This window comes from Taudactylus pleione, unplaced genomic scaffold (genome assembly GCF_031769625.1).
Source record: "Taudactylus pleione unplaced genomic scaffold, aTauple2 ptg000178l, whole genome shotgun sequence".
Lineage (NCBI taxonomy): Eukaryota > Metazoa > Chordata > Amphibia > Anura > Myobatrachidae > Taudactylus > Taudactylus pleione.
The window spans coordinates 13,403,754-13,425,901 of record NW_028284580.1 but is presented as its reverse complement, the minus strand read 5'-3'; the positions used below and the strand labels follow the sequence as shown (position 1 = coordinate 13,425,901).

At 40.2% G+C, this 22,148-nt stretch overlaps 1 protein-coding gene across 1 annotated transcript in view; it reads left to right on the top strand.

The window, feature by feature from the left end:
- Positions 1-21,442, top strand: part of ERGIC1 (endoplasmic reticulum-golgi intermediate compartment 1) — a 110,435-nt gene extending 88,993 nt beyond the window's left edge. The window contains exon 10 of the mRNA XM_088475815.1: positions 19,941-21,442. Within this exon, the coding sequence (XP_088331941.1) occupies positions 19,941-20,048 (108 nt within the window). The 3' untranslated portion in view covers positions 20,049-21,442. The remainder of the gene's footprint in view (positions 1-19,940) is intronic.
- Positions 21,443-22,148: the final 706 nt, after the last annotated feature.

Genomic DNA, 22,148 nt, shown 5'->3' with positions numbered 1-22,148 from the left:
TGCCATATTCTATTCTAAGTGTATGAACATCGTATTTGGAACCAGAAGAACCCTTTTGGTTGGGACAGATCCCAGTAATGTTATTTCAGGAAATAAAGATTCCTGTAATGGCGTCATGGAGCACTGTTCCTGAAATAGGAATTTTATGATTTCAGCCTCTGTACCATGCCAACTAATGGAAAAAACAAGAGTTAATAAGTACAACTGAAGCTATAGAAGGTTTGCACTTACTTCATCCTGTCATTAAAGCAGTACTTACCCCACCCACGCAGCAGGCTCTGTAAGAAAGCACTTGCTGTACAGAAACAGCAGAAAATGAGGTTCAGAATAATAAATCCTCGTTGCTTGAATTGGAGAATATATATTTATATAAACCACCTGCACACCTGACAGATGCAAGACTCCTACGCTATGTACATATTGCTGGCAGTGGGGAGTTTAGGCTTCGATAACGGTGAGATGTGTATACATTTAAGCAGAGCACGGGAAGGAGTGTGTGTGTGTAAGCTTGGGGGAACTTTAGGATTAGTCTTGAGCGGTTAAAACTATGAATAGGAGAGGCTGTTGGGGTGGGGTTACAGTTAAACTGCTAGTTAGGATAGTAGTAGTGTTGTATAGAGAAAGCTGTAGACCACATCTGGAGAAGGAGGACCAATTGGTACTTGAACAATTGTCTGTAATCTTATTATTGTGGATTAATTGTCATAGAACAATGTAATGTAACATGTTAAAAAGTACATATCAGCAAATAAGTCCTTGTTCCTGTTGACAAGTGGGCTCTCTATGCAAACAGATTTTGTTTTTATTTCCAAATCGGGTGCATTTTTATTCTGAGAGAGACCCACAAAATATACAAACCTATTACCTTAAAAACGATTATCCTCTGGAAAAATACGGTGACTAACATCCCAGACCCATGAGCACAATATAAAGTAGTAAAAATAATGACAACAGGTACTGTAAAATGAACCGTGCATATAGACCTTCCTTTTTACTGACAATGGATGCACAAAGTCAGTGGCCACTTCATGGGGTACTTGGATCAATAATCCTATATTCCCATCTCTATTTTGTCACTAGTCCAGGTGGTGATCTCACACCAGAATTATAACCCTGATAAAATAACTCTTTTTCTCATTAAATAACCCCTGTAATTCTGAAACCTTCAGAGAGCAATTCCAATCGTCATAGCAATGACGGCTGATGGTGTTTAACTGGCCTTATAGTGATTGAAATCTGTGCCGCTTAGTTTCCTCCATGTAATGCCACATAAACGTTGGCAGTGGGAAGAAAGACTTGTGTCATTTTTCCAGTTTAAATTTAGTATTTCAGAAAAGCAAAAATATTACTTTGGGTAGTTGCTGTTTGCACTATAGATCTATAGTTAATCTTTTCAAGTGTTTTGCTTGGCATGTGCCTGTAACATGGGATGTGGCTACAATAAGACTCTAAATAAACAAAGTCACTGACAGCGTGAAGTTAATAGGCACCATCACGTTCTTCTGTGTCCTCCCCTCTTCTGATAGTCTGAGCTCCATCTGCCAATGATCCACTTTGTCTTTAGTATGTGAACTGTCTGAGAGAGAGAGGACACAGCTCCCTCCATATAACAGATGGTGCGTGGATTACTAAAGCTGGCCGATCAGGTGGTGGGGGTGGTGGGGCAGCACCTGCTGTTAGGACTGCTGCCTCATTCACAATCTCTTGTTAAGTCCACGAGACCAGCCGCATATCCGCTATTCACGCAGTTCCCAGTCATTGAGGAGCTCTGTGGGGTGAGAGAGAAGGGGGAGTTATAAACAGGCTATCAGGGAACTTCTCTTTTTTTCATGGGGGGAAAAAAATCTTTTGTAGCTCTTTGTTAAAAGGAAGGGGAAACAAAGAGAGCCGCACACAAAACAGGAGGGATTCTCAGGCTCAGTCAGACATGCTGCTCCCTGACAGGGGAGATATAATTGGCCTTTAGAAATGTAGAACATGCCATGCACTAAGTGACATGTCCTCTGCTGTGCTCCCACAGTTGTGTTGTCGTTAATGGTGAGAAATTAGAACACTTAGGCCGGAGATTTACATATACTTTAATCAATTATAATATAATTGCCAGAGTGAAACGTCTTGTGTTTACTTTTGCTAGCGTGCCATTCGCATGTTACATTTAACTGTAAAGTTAAATAGTTTGGATTTTCATGCCCTCTTATGTGAATGTTTACTGAACCAGTTATGATTGATTTCATTTCTTCAGTGACAATTGTAATGTAGAAAGTAGACTTTCTGCTCTGTGAACGCTGTGCATTAGTTTCTCACATAGGGTCTGTTTCTGACGCATTTGCGGCCACTTTTCCGTGCGCATGTGGCAGTCTGCTCACTAGTTTATGCAATAATCTGCTTTTGTATAGTAGAAATCCATGCGATCTCATAGAAGTCTCTCGCCCACTGTTCTTACATCCGCAGCCATTAGTATTGGGACTTACCCCAGCCCCATGCTAGGTGCAAACTATCCGGCTGAAACAGACGTCCCATCTTTGTACGCACATTGCGATGGCACAAGGAAGTCGACTTACACGCCCACAACACTCCCATGACACTCCCACAAGACAGGTGAGTTGGGTCCCGTTACCATACAGAAATTAAGGTCCGCTGACAGATGCCACTAGAAAACTGTGTCCCTATGCGGATACCTGATTTGGCCAGTTTCTTTCTTTGGCGAATCGTAGACAGCCTGCAATAATCCGCGTGATCCTTGCGACGCAGAATCAGCCCCATAATGGTAGTCTAGCAGTATATTATATCCCTGCAATTTTACTCATGCAACTTGTGATCTGTTTTTGGAGTCCCTAATTGGCATCTCTGCGATATTCTTCATTATAAGTCACTTATTTAGAACCGTAACAAGTATCTTTGCTAATTTCTACTCGCACCCTGTATCACAAAGTTTTCCAGCAGCACATCGCACCATGCCCACAAATTTAAATCCCTACTTATTTTTTCAGCTTTGGGTGGGATGTATTAATGACACATAAGCCTGCACATTTATCCTCCTAGCCTCCTATCGTCTGTGTCTTGTTCTGTCTTTATAACTCCTCATCCTTGGCGCCTGCTCAGTGCTGGGCACTGTATATGTGGGCTTGGTCTGAGAACTGATGAAATTGCTCATTCTCACACCTCCATTGTGTGTCCTGATTTCAAGCTCTCACCCAGGGAGTTTAGAGTCCGCTCCTATAGAAGCATCTGCACTTCTGCCTTTATTGTGTACATCCATGTACCCATACCGTAGCTCACACAGATTGCAGCTTTGTGATATACAAGACCTGCAGGACACGCTTCTGGTCAGACATAAAGTATATAACATAAGCATATTCTGTAATGGTCAGACATAAAGTATATAACATAACCATATTCTGTAATGGTCAGACATATAGTATATAACATAAGCATGTTATGTAATGGTGAGACATAAAGTATATAATATAACATAAGCATATTCTGTAATGGTCAGACATAAAGTATATAATATAACATAAGCATATTCTGTAATGGTCAGACATAAAGTATATAACATAAGCATATTATGTAAAGAGAAAAGTAAGTTATGGTTATTTTCATAATCCCCATAAGTTAAGTTGTCTTAAGCGGCTTTTGTGCTGAATTGTGGGTCTTGCTTTAGCTTATTCCTAAGAATTGTAGAGGCAGGAATATAGCTGATAATAGATCTTATAGTTTAGGAACGTTGAGCTTGATTCAGCAAGGATCGCAGTTGCTAATATGCATGAAATTGGGCGATTGTTTTGCACTGCGCATGTGTACGCATCGCAGTGCATGTGCGCAAACCAGCAGCTGCGATCGGGACTGCGATTGCAGAGACTACGCAGAGTGATTGACAGGAAGTGCCGTTTGCGGGTGGTAACGGGGGGTGTTGGGTGAACGCAGGCGTTCCAGTGCGTTACAACGGCGTTGCAGGGCGTGCATAATTTAGCCACTGCGATACCATTCGTAGCCTGAGGCCTCATAGCGTGCCCTGAAGTTAGCTATTCCTGAGTGAGGTCTGACCTGCCTTAACTGTGAGTATGGGTCCGATGTTACTCAATGTTAATGATTATTTCGCTATGTTGCCAAAGTATACGGATGTAAGTAAGGGTAAGTGGGCGTCCTTGTGTTAGGCTGCGAGCGATATGCAAACATTAACATGTCACCGCTGATATTCGAAACTACGTTGCGTGCGTAATAGTAGAATAGCGATCCTTGCTGAATCAGGCCCTTTGTCTCTATATAGAGTGACGCACTACTGATCTTAGAATCATGAGTTGTGGTCCCTCTGGTTGTGCTGAGAGACCTATTCCTTGCTTAGGATAATTGAAGGGGGCAAGAGTCTGTTGCTGTCACACACTATAATTAGTCCGCTCTTATTGTCATTACTAAATAAAGTTTTTGTGTGTTTGGTAACTTTTACATACTATACCAAGTGTCAGATTATTTGCCTTTTTTATATGTGCTGTCATATTACTTTGTACACAGCAATAAGGGGACAGAGGTAGATGGTTTTAATATAAGACATGTTTTACATTATATTATAACCTATATATTTATTACTCAAATTTTTTTTAATGGCTGCTACAAATTTAGAAGCTCTGATATCTGGATGTATGCTATAAAGAAGGTGTGATGATGGCCCAGATATGGTTTATTTTTACCGTGTTCATCCAAAGAATTATAATCCTTACTGAACAGTAGGGCATGAGTTAATAACAAAAACTTGCAGCATACCTCATAATTAAACTAAATGAGTGTTCTGATTCACAGATCACACTAAGTATGTGAGCCACTCTTTCCATCTCTTGCTCAGTGATCTGTAGCCGCTCAGACCTTGTATCATATGATGAAGCAGATTGCTGGAGCGAGTTACAGATCTGATAATACAGCTATATGTATCTCCTCTCGGTGTGAGAGGAAAATCTGAGTATGCTACAGAATACTGTTTCGTTGTATAGCGCTGTGAAAGCTTATATCATGTTTATATAGCGTTAGCTGCTTCACCCTTACTAGACAAACATGTAATCATCCGTGCAAATAGGAGGGGAAATTGTACACCTTCTACACTGGATTTAACGTTTAGAAATCAGTCTCCTTCCTAACTAGATTGCTGTATTTTAAATATCAAGCGCTACAGAGTATGCTAACGCTATGTAAATAATTAGGAAATGTATTTGGGTTTTGTTTTTTAGAATCAGTAATAACTTTTGTAAATGGCAGCATTTTTTGTTTTCACTTTTTTAAAATTTGGTCGCTGGATTTTAAATCTTGAACAGACACCAGCTGGCATTTGGCTCTTCCACCTGTAAGGAGCAATATAACATATCTTGGTGTTAATAGATGGTACTCATACAGTTGCTGTATTTCATTAAAATAAGTGTTTTATGTTTTTTGGTTTTTTTCCTTGGTGAGTTCGGTGCTGTGTATATTGGGAGTAAAGGAAATTCTGTAGTAGAGAGATGCCAGGTCCCTCTGTATACAGTATGTGTTTGTATGACCCTAACAATGTTACAGGATCAGTGGCCAACACGCGCAAAAATCGAGAGCATCTTTGGAGAAAATCCTAAAATTAGATTTGTGATATGAATATTTAAACATTGGCTTTATTTAAATCAATATTATATCACTTATGTGTAATATTAATTTTAGTTAACTAGAAGATCTTAATTTCAAAACATATACAGTAGTTGTAAAAACATAATGATTTAAACCAAAAATGGTACAACCCTTTTTTTTTTTTTTTTCATGCGCTGTTGAAAGGTCAACTCTAAAGATTCTACTATTTTAGTGTAGTATTTGATTGATTTAAAGATAACACAAAATGCTGTAATTGTATTCCAAACCTATGACATGTTGGCAATTTGGGGCGCCTCCTGGTATTTTGTGTGGGCTGGTAGATTTCATTGGCAGCTGTTTGCTTCTAAATTTAAGTGGTGCCAATATGTGGTTATGGCATCATCGTGGACAAATCATTGCCGAGGGTGAAGTCCTCCTTTAGTAGCTTATTTCTTGGAATGTGGAATCAACCAGTCAGTGTATTCTAGAAGGCATGTCTGTTCAACCACTTGTTTAAGTTATTCATATGCTTGTTTTTAGCAACTGAATGGTGACATCCATGTCATATTTCTTGCATGCAGAACTATTGTTATGGAAAACCTTTATTAAGCACTGGTCCTAATGTGCCATGCTCAATAAGTATTTCTTTTGCTTTGTATAATTTTTATGCATTATATGGACTAAATGATCGGAAACAAAAGGTTATAATTTTGTGGGATCATTTAGGAAACTGCCTAATACCCTGGTCCGACCTAGTATATTGAACATGGGTCAGTCCCAGATGAGACCCAGGTCAGATTTGTTTACACTGCACCTTTGACCCGGGTTATACCCGGGTAGGTCCAGTTCACACTGAATCCGGATCTGCCCTTCTAAATTTGTGAGATCATAAAAAGTGGGTGGCGACTACTCCACAGCTGCCAATCAACTAATTTTAGACATGACCCTGATTGGACTGTTCACACCGCCCCGTAACTCTGGACGTTACCGTGTCCAACCCTGCTCACTATCCAGGTTGGATTGGCGGGGCACTCAACCCAGGTTATTTTTTAAGAACCCTTTCGCACCGAGCCGCAACACGGTTCGACCTGGCAATACCCCAGGTTATTTCAGCGGTGTGGAAAGGTTACTTGGAATTTTTGCATCCTACATTTTTACAGTAAGGTGCCACGGAAATGTCACGGGTACAGATTCCTAGTGAGTTTATATCCTCCAACCTCACAAATGTAGTTAATAGGTGAACTTTACGCCAATTTAGCTGTTTTATCAGGGATTGGTTTTCACAGTACATAGATCCATTAACTATTTAAATTTAAAGAATGAAGGGTTGAACGTAGTAATTATGTAACTATATGGACAGACTGAATAAAGCTGTACTTGCATCCTGCTATGGGAGAATTGTGTGTGTTAAAGTATATTTAATAAAATTATTATTTAGTATTATTATTATTTGGAGTCCCTGCAAACATCATTCTTTGCGGGTATTTTAGCCATACAACTTAAGGGGCAATTACTTTCACTTCTGAGGGGGAGATTTATTCATGTGCAATCTAACCAGTCAGCATGGTTTTTGAAATTTTTATGTGAGACTTACTAAATGATAAACCGCACCTCAAACAGCATAATTTGAAACTGATAGAATTGAAACGGTCATCCTAATTTTTACACATGGAGACCATATAAATCGTGCAAAGTATTAAGCTGTATTACACTAAATCACATGTCAAGCTGCCAGGGAAAAAAGGCAGCTTTTACTAATGCTTGCTACGCACTAGACCAGTGGTTCTCAAACTCTGTCCTCAGGATCCCACACAGGTCACCCAGCAGGTGCACAGGTGTAATCATTACTCCCTGACACATTTTAAAAGACCCACATGTGGAGCTAATTATTTCACTTGTGAGTCTGTTAGTGTTTTCCAGGTCTCCTGTTTGGGGTCCTGAGGACAGAGTTTGAGAACCTGGGCACCAGACGATTTCTCAAACGATATGTCGGAATGGACCGACATATCGTCTAGTGCGTATGCAGTATGCACGCTCCCACGCGCAGACATAGTGGTCGTTCTGCTGGCCGATGGATCGACTCAGCTCCCGATGCCAGGAAGGTGAATGGTTCAGGTGAGCGATATAGCGGGTTGTCGTTCTTTGGATCGTGCAGTGTGTACCGCCCGCTTAATATAGTGTGCCGTCGTACCATTGGGCGGCGCATTAGCGGGTCTCCTAATGTGTACCCAGCCGAAGATGTAGTTCTGATAGGTAAGACTGTTTAATTTCTGCTACAGAGGACTGTATCTGTATACTAGGACTGCTAGTGTAGAAAATATTCTACACTCAATCATAATCAAAAGGCATTAACTAGCTTACCCGTGCCACAGAGCTAGTTCTTGTCTGTCTGGTAAGTATTTTGGTTAAATTACAGGATGCCAATATTCTTGCTGTGTAGTCATTTTGAAAAATGTGCCCCTATAATCTGTAGCGACTACAGGTGGATTGTGTACACTTTAGTTCAATAGCAAAAGGAGAGAACAGAAATAAAACACATTATTTGGAATAGAGGAGGAGCACTACAAATACTGATTTCATTATCATTTTTTCCCCTCAGTCTGTCCACATTAAGAATTAGCACTGTCCTTTTTTTCTTTTTTTTTTTTTTTTCTTAAAACCCCCTACAAATAGATATTTTCAATAGTGAGTCACTGTTCTGTTTCTCTAAAACAGTCAGTCTTTCCCTAGTCTGTGTTGGCAGCTCGGGTCCCACGTCACTGCTACTAGTCATTCTGTGCATTGGAACCTGTGTGTCACTTGGGCACATACTAGTGATTAACACCTCATGTGGCCCTCAAGCCAGCAGTGACCTTACCCCAGTAATCTGCTTTTATTTACCTTTCCTATTCTGTGCTCTCCTCCCATCACCGACTGTTAGTTTTCAGCAAATTCCCGAACATCTTTATCATAACTCTGCAAATGAAATCTCCATAAAGCCGCACAGTACATTTATATGCCCCTGTTTCAAAGTAACTGACCCTTTTTCCGCAGCTATTTGTCTCCTTGAAGTATTGGTACTTGGTATATCGGTATAGAATGTGTGTTTTTCTTTTGTGGTTGTAAATAGTGAGCAGTGTGTTTTGGTAACCTGTATTATGCCATTCTCCTTGGAGCACAGTCATACTGTATAAAATAAGCACATTTTATATCACATCTGTTAATCCAAAATAAAAAGAAACTGCTGATATAATCTTCTCCATTTTATGCACATGCCATAAGTATGCATTTGTCACCTGATTAGTATAGTACTGGAATTAATCTTTTCAGCTCAGCACTAAAGGCAGGTAAGTAGGGGGGGTTTATGTACTAAACTTTGTAGAGAGATGCAGTGAACGGATATAAAGTACCAACCAATCAGCTCCTAACTGTCATTTTTCACAAACAGCCTGTAAACTGACAGGAACTGATTGGTTGGTACTTTCTCTCTCCACTTTATCTCTATGCAAGGCTTAGTACATAGACCCCCAAGTGATGATATTAAAATTGAACCTCTATACACACCTTCCTATACCTTCTAATATCCTGCCTATACCTTCTAAGGATGACGCTAATTTGCGTACGCAGTCATACAGTAAATAAAGACTTAGACCTGGAATCTGTGGTTCCAAAGCACAAGTATTATTCAAGTAAAAGTACAGTCAGTTACACGCAATTGATCCAGACACAATTTAGGCGCAAAGGAATTATACAGACCCAAGTACAGTATACATACGTAGCGCTTCCTGTACCAGATGTTAGGCATCAGCAAGAAACCCCTCAGTCAGCATTCAGCAAGAAGACTAAAAACCCAGTGTTGGAGCACACATTTATACCCCCCCAGGAATAGGCAAAACAATAGAGATGATTGTTGCTGATGCTATTGGTTCCCAAGGGGGATCCATCTGTTACGGAGCATTTAACAGGCTGGTTCAAATAGACTCACCCAGCCTCTAACAACTGGGGGTCTCTGCCCTCACGCCCCCTGTAACATCCTAACAGTTAATACATTTTTGTTGCTTGAAGTCTCTGCGGTCCATAACTCGAGAATGCATGATGCGATCTCCCCACCGATATCACCGGAATACTGTGGAAAGAGTACGCATCAGTACAAAACCAAACACTGCTTTCTTAGCATGTATAAAACCTTAGTTACCAAATATCTTTATTTCACAGCATTTATATTAACTGAACAAACTTAAATCTTATACCTTAAAACTAATGGAACCTTGTAAGTGAATATATAATGTGTGAGTGTACGGGGTTTGATATGAAGACGCTAGTTAACTGGGGACAGATGCGTGCGCATTTAGCTACTAAACGGTGTTTTCATACAGGATCTTAAGCATAATGTGTGTATGTGAAATGGTGAAAGATGCAATCGCATGATGCTAATAATTGTGCATTCGCTACTGGGCGTCATGTTAGCAGCTCAATTGTACGTAATGTGCAGTGTTTATGCATGAGATTCCATCTATGATGGACTTAACATATTTATATACACACACACACGCACACACACCATTCCTCACTCACAGTTTCAGACTGCAATGCATATGTGTTACCTCCACCTGTGAAGCTAGGGCCATTCTGTCTGGGTGTGAAACTAAAACCTGTTTAGGATTCAGACACATTCAATTGTGTAGATCAATGTCTGGGTTATATTACAATTGCCACAACTATACTTGTCTGCATACAGGGATTCCCAATTTGTATGTAAAACACTCAGTTTCTGGTGCATTGTCTATTCTATTTACTTTTTCGCATGAGGCTGTTCTTCTAGTTGCACTTGGTAGATTATCAAAAACATTGCCATCTGTTATTAGCTCGTGAGTTGTAACTTAAAGTGACGGTGGTCGCAAAATGGCGTCTTGCAGATTCTTGTTTATAAAATGGAGTCTAGCTGCCATTCGCAAGATGGCGTCGCGCACGCTTCAATTTTAAACTGATCTTGTCTCAGCCAATTATCCAGCTTTGACACAAGTAACTCAGCTAGTGGTCACCTATTGATTATTATCATTTTATGTTTAACTTCCAAACTTTATCTATTGCATATATTTTCTTAAGAATTAATATTTGTTTTATGCAAAAAAAAGCATATTAATCTATAGTTTCCAGTATTACTGCTCTTATTTTTAGGTTGTAAATAAAACTTTTTGGAATTAGCTCATGAACAATTAATCTGTGCAAATACGGTTCTTAACCTGACCGTATGAGGGATTCTAATAGCAATAGACATTTAAAATTGAGTACCCAAGACAACAAACAACTAAAGTTTCATGGTGACACTTTGTGAACAGCGCTTGTGCTATGTACAGTATATACACCTCTATGGCTGTTGGATTAGTTGATTTTGGGATTATCGTTTTATGGTGTTACAGCCTACTGATAACTATTGTTAAGAAGGAGAGACTGATCTCTCTCCTACTAACTTCAAGTGATATCTAATGGTGAATACACACGGTACGATCTGTACCACCAACAACTTGGAAGACATCTTTCAGTGAAGTCATCTCTAAACAGGCAAAGTTGATGGTATCGTCCAAGTTGGCCTGCATGCATGGACGATGAAAGATATCTACCGTCCATGCGGGAGCGTGCATCGTTGGTCATTGACAGGTTGGTAAGTACATAAAAGAGAACGATATGAACGATATCGTTCAGTTTTATCGCACCGTGTTTACGCACCTTTAGGCAATGAATCTGTGTTCTCAACCAACCAAGTGGTTGTGTTTAGCAATCTTTTAGATGAATGCTTCTGTGAAATATTCTGGGAAAAATATATATATATATATATATATATATATATATATATATATAATATATATACACTTTCATAATAAGATATAACTAGTGTTGATGTGAAATGTGAAGTACATTTGTCTGTTCATATAACAGAGGTTCCCAAACGTGGTCCTCAAGTCTCCCCAACAGTTTGGGTTTTAGAGAGATCCATGGTTGAGCACAGGTGACTTAATTAGTACCTCAGTCAATTTGATTTAACCACCTGTGCTAAACAAGGGATATCTCTAAAACCTGAACTGTTGGGGAGCCTTGAGGACCACATTTGGGAACCTCTGTCAAAACCCTTTTTCTCTACCCAGTATCCTTTTATTTATTTGCAGAGTGTGATAAAGTGGCCAGGAAATGTGCCATCACTGGGACATTGTGAGGTCCTAGAGTCTGCAGTCGCTTTTGTCACAGAAGAACCTTAATTCCATGGCATCTATTTCATTTATGTTCCATTAAAAACTGAAACCAGTAATGGTTGAGCTACCATTTTTGGCTTATTAGTTGATAATGGTGACATAACTGAAACAGGTGGCTGAGCTTCAGCTATTCATGCAACAATTTAAATAAAATTTAATTTTGGAATATCTTGCATTCTTTGAGTCACAGCCAACTTCCTTACTAAGGATCCTTAGAGCCCCTGGTACAAGGGTTCTTGTGTGTATTCTGTTCCCGATTGTTCACTGCATTAACTATTTGTTGGTTCCATTTTGCTACCTGGGTGGATATAGCTTGACCTGGAAAATACTTAAAATGATTTTCCTTTATCTGATTAAGAAACCCACACATTTTCTCACAGGTGAATGGAGGAGAGACTGGTCACAGCTGATAACCGAAAGCTTTCTCTTCTCTCTTACACCTGTATCTGCACTGCCTTGGCATCTCTCCATGAATATTAATGATCTCTATTCTTATCGTGTAATAGCTTATTTATATAGATCCTGTCTTATTAGAGACTATGGGATCTACTGTATGTACTAAGCCTTGGAGAGATATAGAGTACCAACCAATCCGCTCCTAACTGTCACTTTACAGGCTGCGTTTGAATAATGACAGGAGCTGATTGGTTGGTACTTTCTCTCCATGGCTTAGTACGTAGATCTCCAATTAATTATTCACAGCTGTCTCTGCTCCTTTGAAGCTTACAGTCTAAATTGACCACATACTCTAGAGTATATTTTGTCAGAAACCAGTTAACCTACCAGAAGGTTTTAGGCATCTGAGGAGGAAACCCAAGCAAACACTGGAAACATATACAAATTCTACACAGATACATGGGGTGTGCTTTGTTTTCAGATGTACAAATAGCATTATATTTACAAACAAAATGAATATTCAATTTTTTCAAAGTATTGGCCAGAGGAGTCTATGCAAAGTTGCATGCTCTTAAACCACTTGGCGAACCAGCTGGACGAGTCTGAAGCAGGCATGTCTACATTCTGGATGTCTCCACTGCACTTCCAGTGACTCAAACAAATTCTGTGCATCTTGCGCTTTATTTGTGGGAACACAAAGAAGTTGCAGGGGCGCAGGTCTGGAAGGTATGGCTGATGACTCCAGGAGATAAAGTACCAACCAGTGAGCCAGAAGATCCACCACTTTCCTGGACTTGCGGGCAGGTGCATTGTTGTGATGGAGAAGGGCACCACGAGCACTAGTTCTTGGATGGTGCCAGGAAATGGCTTCCACCACTTGCGACAGGCATTGGTTGGCATACCAGTCTCTAGTGACGGTGCACTGTTGTAGGAGTGGTATCGTAGCTAGTTGACCAATCTTGGCCACAAAAGCAGCCACCATCTGCTTTGCCACACTGCGCTCACGTCGGTACTTCTGTGGTGGCCCACTGGGCCAACTGTTTGGTTTTGGGGCCGAAACTGTAGATCCAGGATGCATCGGCACTGATGATCTCCCAGACAGAGTTTGAGAGACCGCCATCTAACCCGGCCAGCATGTTGCGGCTCCAGGTCACCAGAGCCGCCTCCTGCTCTTGAGTCAGCTGATGGGGCACCTAGCATGCAGAAACCTTGCTCAGGCCAAGCTTTTCATGGAGTATCGAGTGGCTACATGGCGATGAGATGGTTATCTCCCTCTCTACCTGGGCCACGGTCACCCTGGTATCCACTTCACCTATGGCCCGCATGGCATTAACGTTGTCCTCAATGATGACGGACGCAGGTTGGTCACAGCACTCCTAGTCTTCCATGGTCCATCCCTGGCACCAAAATTCTGCAAACCATTCAAACACAGTGATTCGGGATGGTGCTTCCTCCCCAAAAGCAGCTCGCAGTTGTTCAAAACTCTCCTGCTGTTGCAGACCACTCCTGTAGCCATGGCTCTCCAGTGGCCTCTGTTGAGCTCCATATAGAGTTTCTTGAAGGAATTGAACAAGCGGACTTCTTCAGTGTGCTGTGCTTCTTATATATGGTTCTTTGCCCTGAAATTTCACAAGAACTTTAGTCAAGAGATATTGCAATCAGGCAGTCAGATTGTGTCCACTCTACCTATGCACTGCACATCCAGAAACTTATTGCTGACCCCTAGTAGTGTCCTGTTTGGTATCAAATCAATGATTCCAAAATTGTGAGGCAGCAATGCTAACTAGAGATGTGCAGGTTTCTGTTTGGAGTTTCCCGCCAAGTTCAGATTTTTTTTTTCTCGACAAAAATCGGGTTTCAGAAAGAGACAAACATCATCTCTCATGGACAAAAGTCATGTTTGTCCATGACTGATAACGTTTTGCCTCTTTCTGAAACCCGATTTTTGTTGGGAAAAGCCGAACCGAGCTTGCACATCTCTAATTCTAACTTTTGCACCACCATGCTACTCAATCAGTGGAGTGGAAGAGAGACTGATTTAAATAACACTTGTGAATATGAACCCTAACTTAGGCCAAATCAGGATACCTGTTTGGTATTGACTGGCTTCCTTTCTCATCACAAACAAAACAAATGAGCAAGCCTCTTTGAATTTACTGGGATACATTAAGAAAGACTGATGGCTAATCGTTTCCTTTCAGAAACTGCGACTATTTATGGCTGCTGTCCTCCACAGGCATGTGTGTGAAAGAAAAGATAACTTCAGCAACCAAATTAGAATACTGGGACCAGATTTAATCTGGCCACATATTTTGCATGTCAGAACATGGGTTTTAAAACAGCTGTTGCCCCAGGGAACAGAAATGTTTTAATAAACAGACCAAATATATATGGTGACGGGTATAGCAAGAGCGATAGAACAGCATGCTGGGAGTTCTCATTTAACATCTTGTTTTAGAACATCTTTGTTTTTACAACCAAGAATTGTCTTCTGGTAAAATGCTCAATGTAAAATAACTTTTTTTTTTGTAAGTTTAAAAAAGGCAATTTTTTGGAAATTCAGTATTAGGATTGACACTATACAGTCACAGAAACAGACAAATCTCAGGTGCACAACTCCAAATAATTGATAATATATAAATGCAATATAATTTTGCAATCAATAGAGATTTTTAGCATAATCTTGGCCAAGGTTATGGGCCTACCCACCATATCCAGGTAACCTCTTTAGGGTAGGTCCCTAACATACTAGGGTTCAAATCCAGAGTGCAGGACACCCCCTAAACTAGCCCAGGTAAGCTGCCCCAGGGCACCGCCATAGTAAGAAAAGTGCAGTGTAAAAGAGATAGTTAAGAGCAGCCACAGCTGCATATAGAGAATGAAAATAAAAAGGTGAAATACATGTATAATAAACAAACAGTGAAGGGTTAAAATGTGTTATAAAAGAAATAAAGCACATTAAATGGAGTATATAGGAAAGGTTCCTGGGTGTGCAGTCCAGGAACCTTTCCTATATACTCCATTTAATGTGCTTTATTGCACACCTGAGGGAAAGGAGACGCCCTCAGTCTGGATTAGCACCCCTTCCTTATTGGTTTAAAAGCATGGAGTCTGGTAATGTTAATGCACACTAGTATTAGGCACAATTCTAGGTAATTCCTACAAGTTATATACTGTAGTGCAACTTTGGTTCATTTTTGGGGCGTGGGTCCCCCTGGATTGCTTTGGTTGATCTGTCTCCGGGCACCGCATTATAACACATTTTTCTTTTATAACACATTTTAACCCTTCACTGTTTGTTTATTATACATGTACGTCACCTTTTTATTTTCATTCTCTATATGCAGCTGTGGCTGCTCTTCACTATCTCTTTTACACTGCACTTTTCTTACTATGGCGGTGCCCTGGGGCAGCTTACCTGGGCTAGTTTAGGGGGTGTCCTGCACTCTGGATTTGAACCCTAGTATGTTAGGGACCTACCCTAAAGAGGTTACCTGGATATGGTGGGTAGGCCCATAACCTTGGCCAAGATTATGCTAAAAACCTCTATTGATTGCAAAATTATATTGCATTTATATATTATCAATTATTTGGAGTTGTGCACCTGAGATTTGTCTGTTTCTGTGCCTGCAATTAGTCTCATCAGGTAGCACCTCCCATTATATATATTCAGGGTGTGCAGTCCAGGAACCTTTCCTATATTGACACTATGCAGTGGCTGGTCTGGTTTGAGCCCCCATAAGTGATACTTCATTTTATTTGGTCACCTGACCACTTTTTTTTTTTTTTTGTTTATGGGGTGCTGCCGACCTTCCTAGACTGTACACTATTTCCAGCATCCCATTGGTAAACCTCGGAGGGCACAAGGGCACACCGCTTTTTACACTTTCTGCGAGCATAACAATTCCAGAGACCCGGCACGCACTGTAACTTGAGAATAGCTTGACCTCATTGCCTGCTTGTGTTCGACACACCAGTTAAGGTGTGCTGTATCTAGAATTGCAGTGGGTAGCGGTACTGCACATATATATATATATAAACATATTATGTGTGTGTGAACTATGTAGAGAAGCGCACAAAATGTGATAAGTGTAACAACTAAAAATTATTAAGACACTCCTCAATTAATGAGTTTCAGTTCTGGCTCCGTATACTGTGAAACACAGTTTTAATTTATAAACCAATAAAGAAAACAGAGCGCCTCCTGGGGTGAATCTACGAAGAATCGTGTTTAGGCTAGATTGCATTTTCACTTTGTGTTTTGTCTGTTTTTTTGATTCGCAAATTCACTAAAGGCATGTGCGAATTTGCAGGAAACTAAATCAAAACTTGCACAAATACAAAATACGCAACCAAATACACCTCGGCCAAACTCACTAGGACTTTCTATAGGAAACAATACAACACGCAAATTGCAGATCACAGGAACACAATGATGATGCCTTTATAAAAGGGGCTAAATCTGCTGTGTTGATTTGTGTGAAGCAAAAATGGCAGAATATACTACTATTGCTATTCACTGCATGTGACTGGGATTTCAGAGGCTCTACCAACAGGCTAGAAGGTCCCAGGAGCAAAAACTGAGCAGGCTCATGAGATAATGCAAGTACCACAAAGGCTGCACAGGCCATGTTTTTTAGGAGGCTTTTGAACCTGAACGCATTGGCCGATGGTGAGGTCATACAGATGTTCCAACTAAATCGTAACAACGTATTCTATCTGTATGACCAAGTTAAATTGGACCTAGACCTTGACACAGCACATTCCCACTCTGTCTCAGGCCTGCATAAGCTTCTGGCTGTGTTGCACTTTCTGGCTACTGGTAATTTTCAGTCTTTGATTGGTAGAGTTATCGGGGTATGCCAGTCAACATTCTCATGGTACCTAACTCAGGTAATGGTGGCATTTCTGCAACTAATGGATACCAGCATCTGCTTCCGTAGCCAGGAGTCACAGTGGCATACAGTCAGGGTTGCTTTTTATAGCATTGCGGGCATGCCTAATGTCCTGGTTGCTATTGACTGCACTCACAACTGCTACCCAGATGGTGTTTTTGCGGTTAGTCAATGTGCTGGCAGCCTTACGTCTAAACAGCAGATGACAGGATATCATGATCTCCTGAACAAGGGCCATGTTCTCCACAGAGAATTTCACATTGCGCCCCGTCTTGGTCTTGGCCCTCTGCCTGGGCATCTCATCACTGCCGCCTGTACTTGCTCAATAGGGCCTCTTGAGCAGCAACCTCCTCCACCTCACTCTCTCCCTGCTTCTCCTCTGCCCTGGACATATTCCTGTCCCCCCTCCCTATACAAACACAAAACACACAGTCCTCTCCTACTACACACACACATGAAACGCTGACAGCACAAAAGAAAAAAAACACAATCAAGACAGTAAAAAAAGACAAACTGATAAATAACAAGACAATAAATAAGCACAAAACAACTTCCACACACCAAGCAACAATTGATTCCACTAGCCAAAAACTCTCCTAAACCACTAAACCCACTCCTCACTGTCCCTCTGCAAACTCCAACCAACAAAACCTTCAAAAGTCGGGCTCATTGTGGCGTTTTAATACTCTTGGGCAGTGTGTACATGACGTGATTGCTTCAACCAATCGGAACATGTTTCTAGGATGATGCATGCATTCTCGTGCGTGTTTTATAAATGCAACCATACTCGCACGTGTTTTTTGTCAAAAACTCACCTGACAAAGCACATTTGCATTCATCATTGAAAAACATGATTTTGCAAAACTCCCTTCTTGGTAAATTTATGTTTTCGGTCTGGGAAAACTCGTGCGTGTTTGGGTGGGATTAAACTCGAACTGGTTCGCAGAAACACGCATGTGTTTTCCCAGACCAAGCTCGCAAATTTACCAAGAAGTGACCAACTGTGATTCTTAGTAAATGTACCCCCAAACATGAGTGATGGGTGATTTAAATTCACCTTAGAAATAGTGCAGGTCAAACAAAAAGATGGTTGGATAAACTCATCTCATTCAAACTGTCTTCAGTCTCATGACCTTTAGTAATGGAGATGAGAAAATACAAGCAACAACAAAAAAAACATAGTATTTACCGTTTAGACCATAAATATTTCATACATACTACTATGATCACATAATAGGGAACTGAATAGTCCCAGATAGAAATCCTGCACTGACACTTATTTGTGGTTAAAAACACAGTATTTAATAAAAGGTAAAAAAAAACCAGAGCAGGTAACACTCGTACAAGATATGAAATTAATAAAGCTTATCTGTCCATTGGGGGAATCAGGGATGTGCAATCTGTTCTAGTCCCAAGGCATTTCGTCCTATGTTTTGGACTTAATCATTTACATATACAATGGCAGAGGGTGTGGCACTCGTGGTTGTAGTTATATTCAATGTATATATACATATGCATATGTCAGTCCTAGAACAGACAGAGGCGGCGCTCCATCACTAAAGAAATTCTCTGTATATTTCATCGATGTTTCAGAGCCCACCTGCTCTTTTATCAAGGTACCGATGGGCTCTGAAACGTCGGTGAATTATACACAGCATTCCTTTATAGTCCCGGAGTGCCGTCTCTGTCTGTTCTAGGACTGACATATGCATCTGTATCTCTGCTTTTGGGAAGGCACAGATGTTTTTATCTGGACTTGTGAGTGCCGGTTCATGGTTGTTATATCCATATAATATATATATATAGAGTGTGTGTGTGTGTGTGTGTGTGTGTGTGTGTGTGTGTGTGTGTATATGTATGTGTAGATATATATTCCTCTGCAAATTTGCCAACAAGCTTCCATCTGGTACCTGATATTAGAAATGGCACTTCACGGTTTTGTATCACTGAGTGACATAGCTATATGCACTTTGTGTTAAAGAAGCATTTTAATGCTAAATTGCAATATATGTTTAGTTTGGTTCTGCTTGCACAGTTAAAAGCGTGTTCTCACATCTGGAAGGTGCTAAATTAAAAAGTAATACCTAAGTAATAGAAATAACTGGTTCTTCAATTTTACACTTCACTGCCTTGCTTGTGAAAAGTCAAGAGAGAAAAATGACACATTGGATTGTTCTTTGTAGGAGAATGTCAAGTCAATATGTGCTGTAAAGAGATTGCTGAGAGTCATTTGCTGATGCCCACAGAGGAAGACGCAGGGATACCAAATATTAAAATTCACAGTCAGCATGACTTTAGCTAGCCAGCCTTTGCCTACACACTGTGGGTTGAAGACTCCATCTCATGCCTCAGTAATGTAACTTGTTCTTAATTTAATTTTGGGTAGCTCACAAAATGGCTTCCTCAGTTGTGTTACTGTGTGTGGGCGGTAGGACCACTCTCACAGGATTTGAAGAACTAAACCAAAATAAGTAATAGTTGTTATCACGTAAATGTTCTCTATAGACATTGCTGACCCACATGACGATACTAGAAAAGTTGGCATAACCTCCAGAAGACATCTGTCAGCAGGGTTTATATGCCACGTCATGCCCTCTGTTCTACTGCAACAAAATTACATCCAGACCAATACCTAGTTTTACATGAACCTTGTGGAATACAAATATTCTTCTTGTACTTCTTTTATTATAATAAGATGGGTCATGAGGTACATTTTTTCTTTAATCATATTGATATTTTGTGTAATAGGCTCATTTCTTTGTGGAAATGCCTAGTATATGTGTTCATATATCCTATATGCCATTTTAAATCAAGTTTCTTTACTATTCTTCCCATGCAGGTTTGTGCCATCATCGGGGGAACTTTCACTGTAGCTGGGATTCTGGACTCTTTCATTTTTACTGCCTCTGAAGCCTGGAAGAAGATCCAACTGGGAAAAATGCAATAGGACCTACCTGTGTTTCATGGAACCACTCATAGCTTGTGGAAGACTTTGAAGGAGCACCGATTCATTGGGAAATTTATTATTGTTAGGTGAAATAATAGATATGGGTTTACAGTATTCTAATTGAGGCAAGTGTTCACACAGGGCCATTAAAGAGATCACTAGCAATACTATGGAGAGTTCACTACAATTTCTGCAGATTTTTTTTGTATTTTTGCACATAATACAACACATGGAGACTTTGTTATTTTAAGGTTTTATTTTAACCTGTAATTATACACAATGGAGGCAGCCATTTTGCAGGATGAACCAATATTTAGTCTATCAAATTGCTAGGAACTAGTCACGTGACTGAGGCATAAGGCCTCTCATGACTAGTGGCTCAGACGACAATATAGCTGTTCCCACTGTGTGTAGATGACAGCACACTGTAAACGTGTATGTATGGCTTCATATCATACAGTGTGATTTTCAAGGTTGTATTTTGTATGGTGCTTTGTAGCCTGGATCCCAAAGCACTTTATAACAGTGCCAGCATATTCGCTGACTGTCCCGGTAAGTCTGGATGACTTCCAAAACAGTGATTGATCTCTAAGACTACCAAGAGAGTCTGGCAATCTCCCTAAAGCCGGGCCAGACAAAGTACCGGTGTGCGTGATGAAAAGTGATAATGCGAATTGCATCATTGTACTGTACTGCAGTGACGGGGGCATTGTGATGCAATTCAAATCGTTTGTCCCTCTTCCAACTTCACGGACCGTGAATATACATAAAATAAGATAGACTTAAATAAACTCCTTGCAGTTGTGAATCTAGATATTGACCTAAAACATTGGGGTTTATGTATCAAGCAGTGAAAAGTGTGGAGAAGTTGCCCATAGCAACCAATCAGCTCCTACCTATTATTTTATAAACTGTACTTGATAGATGCTACTTCACAGCTGATTGGTTGCTATGGGCAACTTCTCAACTGGCTCACTTCTCCACTCTTCACTGCTTGATACATAAACCCCTTTGTGTCTAGTCCCAAGCACCTGTAAATGTCTCTTTGGAAACACAAAGGTGAAGCATATCTTTATGTGCGTTACTAGTAAAGAGTATTTGTGACGTTTTCGATTCTGTACGAGTCGCGGTGCTTGTCCTTTTCACACTGACCTCTGGCTTTAAAACTTATTTAATCATTCAGATATTGGGCCTCATTTATCAACTAGTTTTATTATTCACCACAAATCATAGAACTTGTTGCATATGATAATGGTGCTCCAGCCAATCAGCTCCCAACTGTCATCTGTTTGAAAAATCACAGTTGGGAGCTTATTGGCTGAAGCACCATTTATCATATGCAACGAGTTTTATCACTCGTTGCATATGATAAAGGCCTATAGGCCCCCATTTATTAACGCGTTTTATCACCAAAATGAGTGATAAATTTCACTGTGCATGATAAATGGTGCTCCAGCCAATCAGCTCCCAACTGTCATTTTTCTAACATTTGACAGCTGGGAGCTGATTGGCTGGAGCACCATTTATCATACACAGTGACATTTAGAACTTGTTTTGGTGATCAAACTCGTTAATAAATGAGGCCCATAGTGTTTTATTCTTTACTTGTCCACCAGTCCATAGAACATCATGTGCAGAGAGCATGTTTGTAGCTAAGTCTGTCTTGTTTTTTGTTTATATTTAGTTGGTTTATTTTTATATTTCTTCGTAAATTAACTTTGCTTTCTGTCAATTGTAAGTGGAGTCTGATTAATCCAGTGATAAATGCAGTATCGTATTACTCGTTGGGCACTTGTCCTGTCATTAACAGATTACATGTTGCTTTTTTGTTTTACAAATAAATTAGGGATCAGTGATCCATAAGTGCCAGTGTTAGGCGTGGTTTGCGTAAGGCCTAATTTGCCTACATCAAGTTATTTTTTAGTGATTTGCCTATTGCCAAAAAGATAAGATTACAAGCTAAATACTGTACTATCCTGCAAATGTAATGGAAATATAGAGTCTGTTTTTTTGTACATTGAACAGTTGGGACCAAATATTTTAGACACTAAAGTAAAGTCCCCTTTTCTATGTCTGCTAATGAAAACATATATATTATGG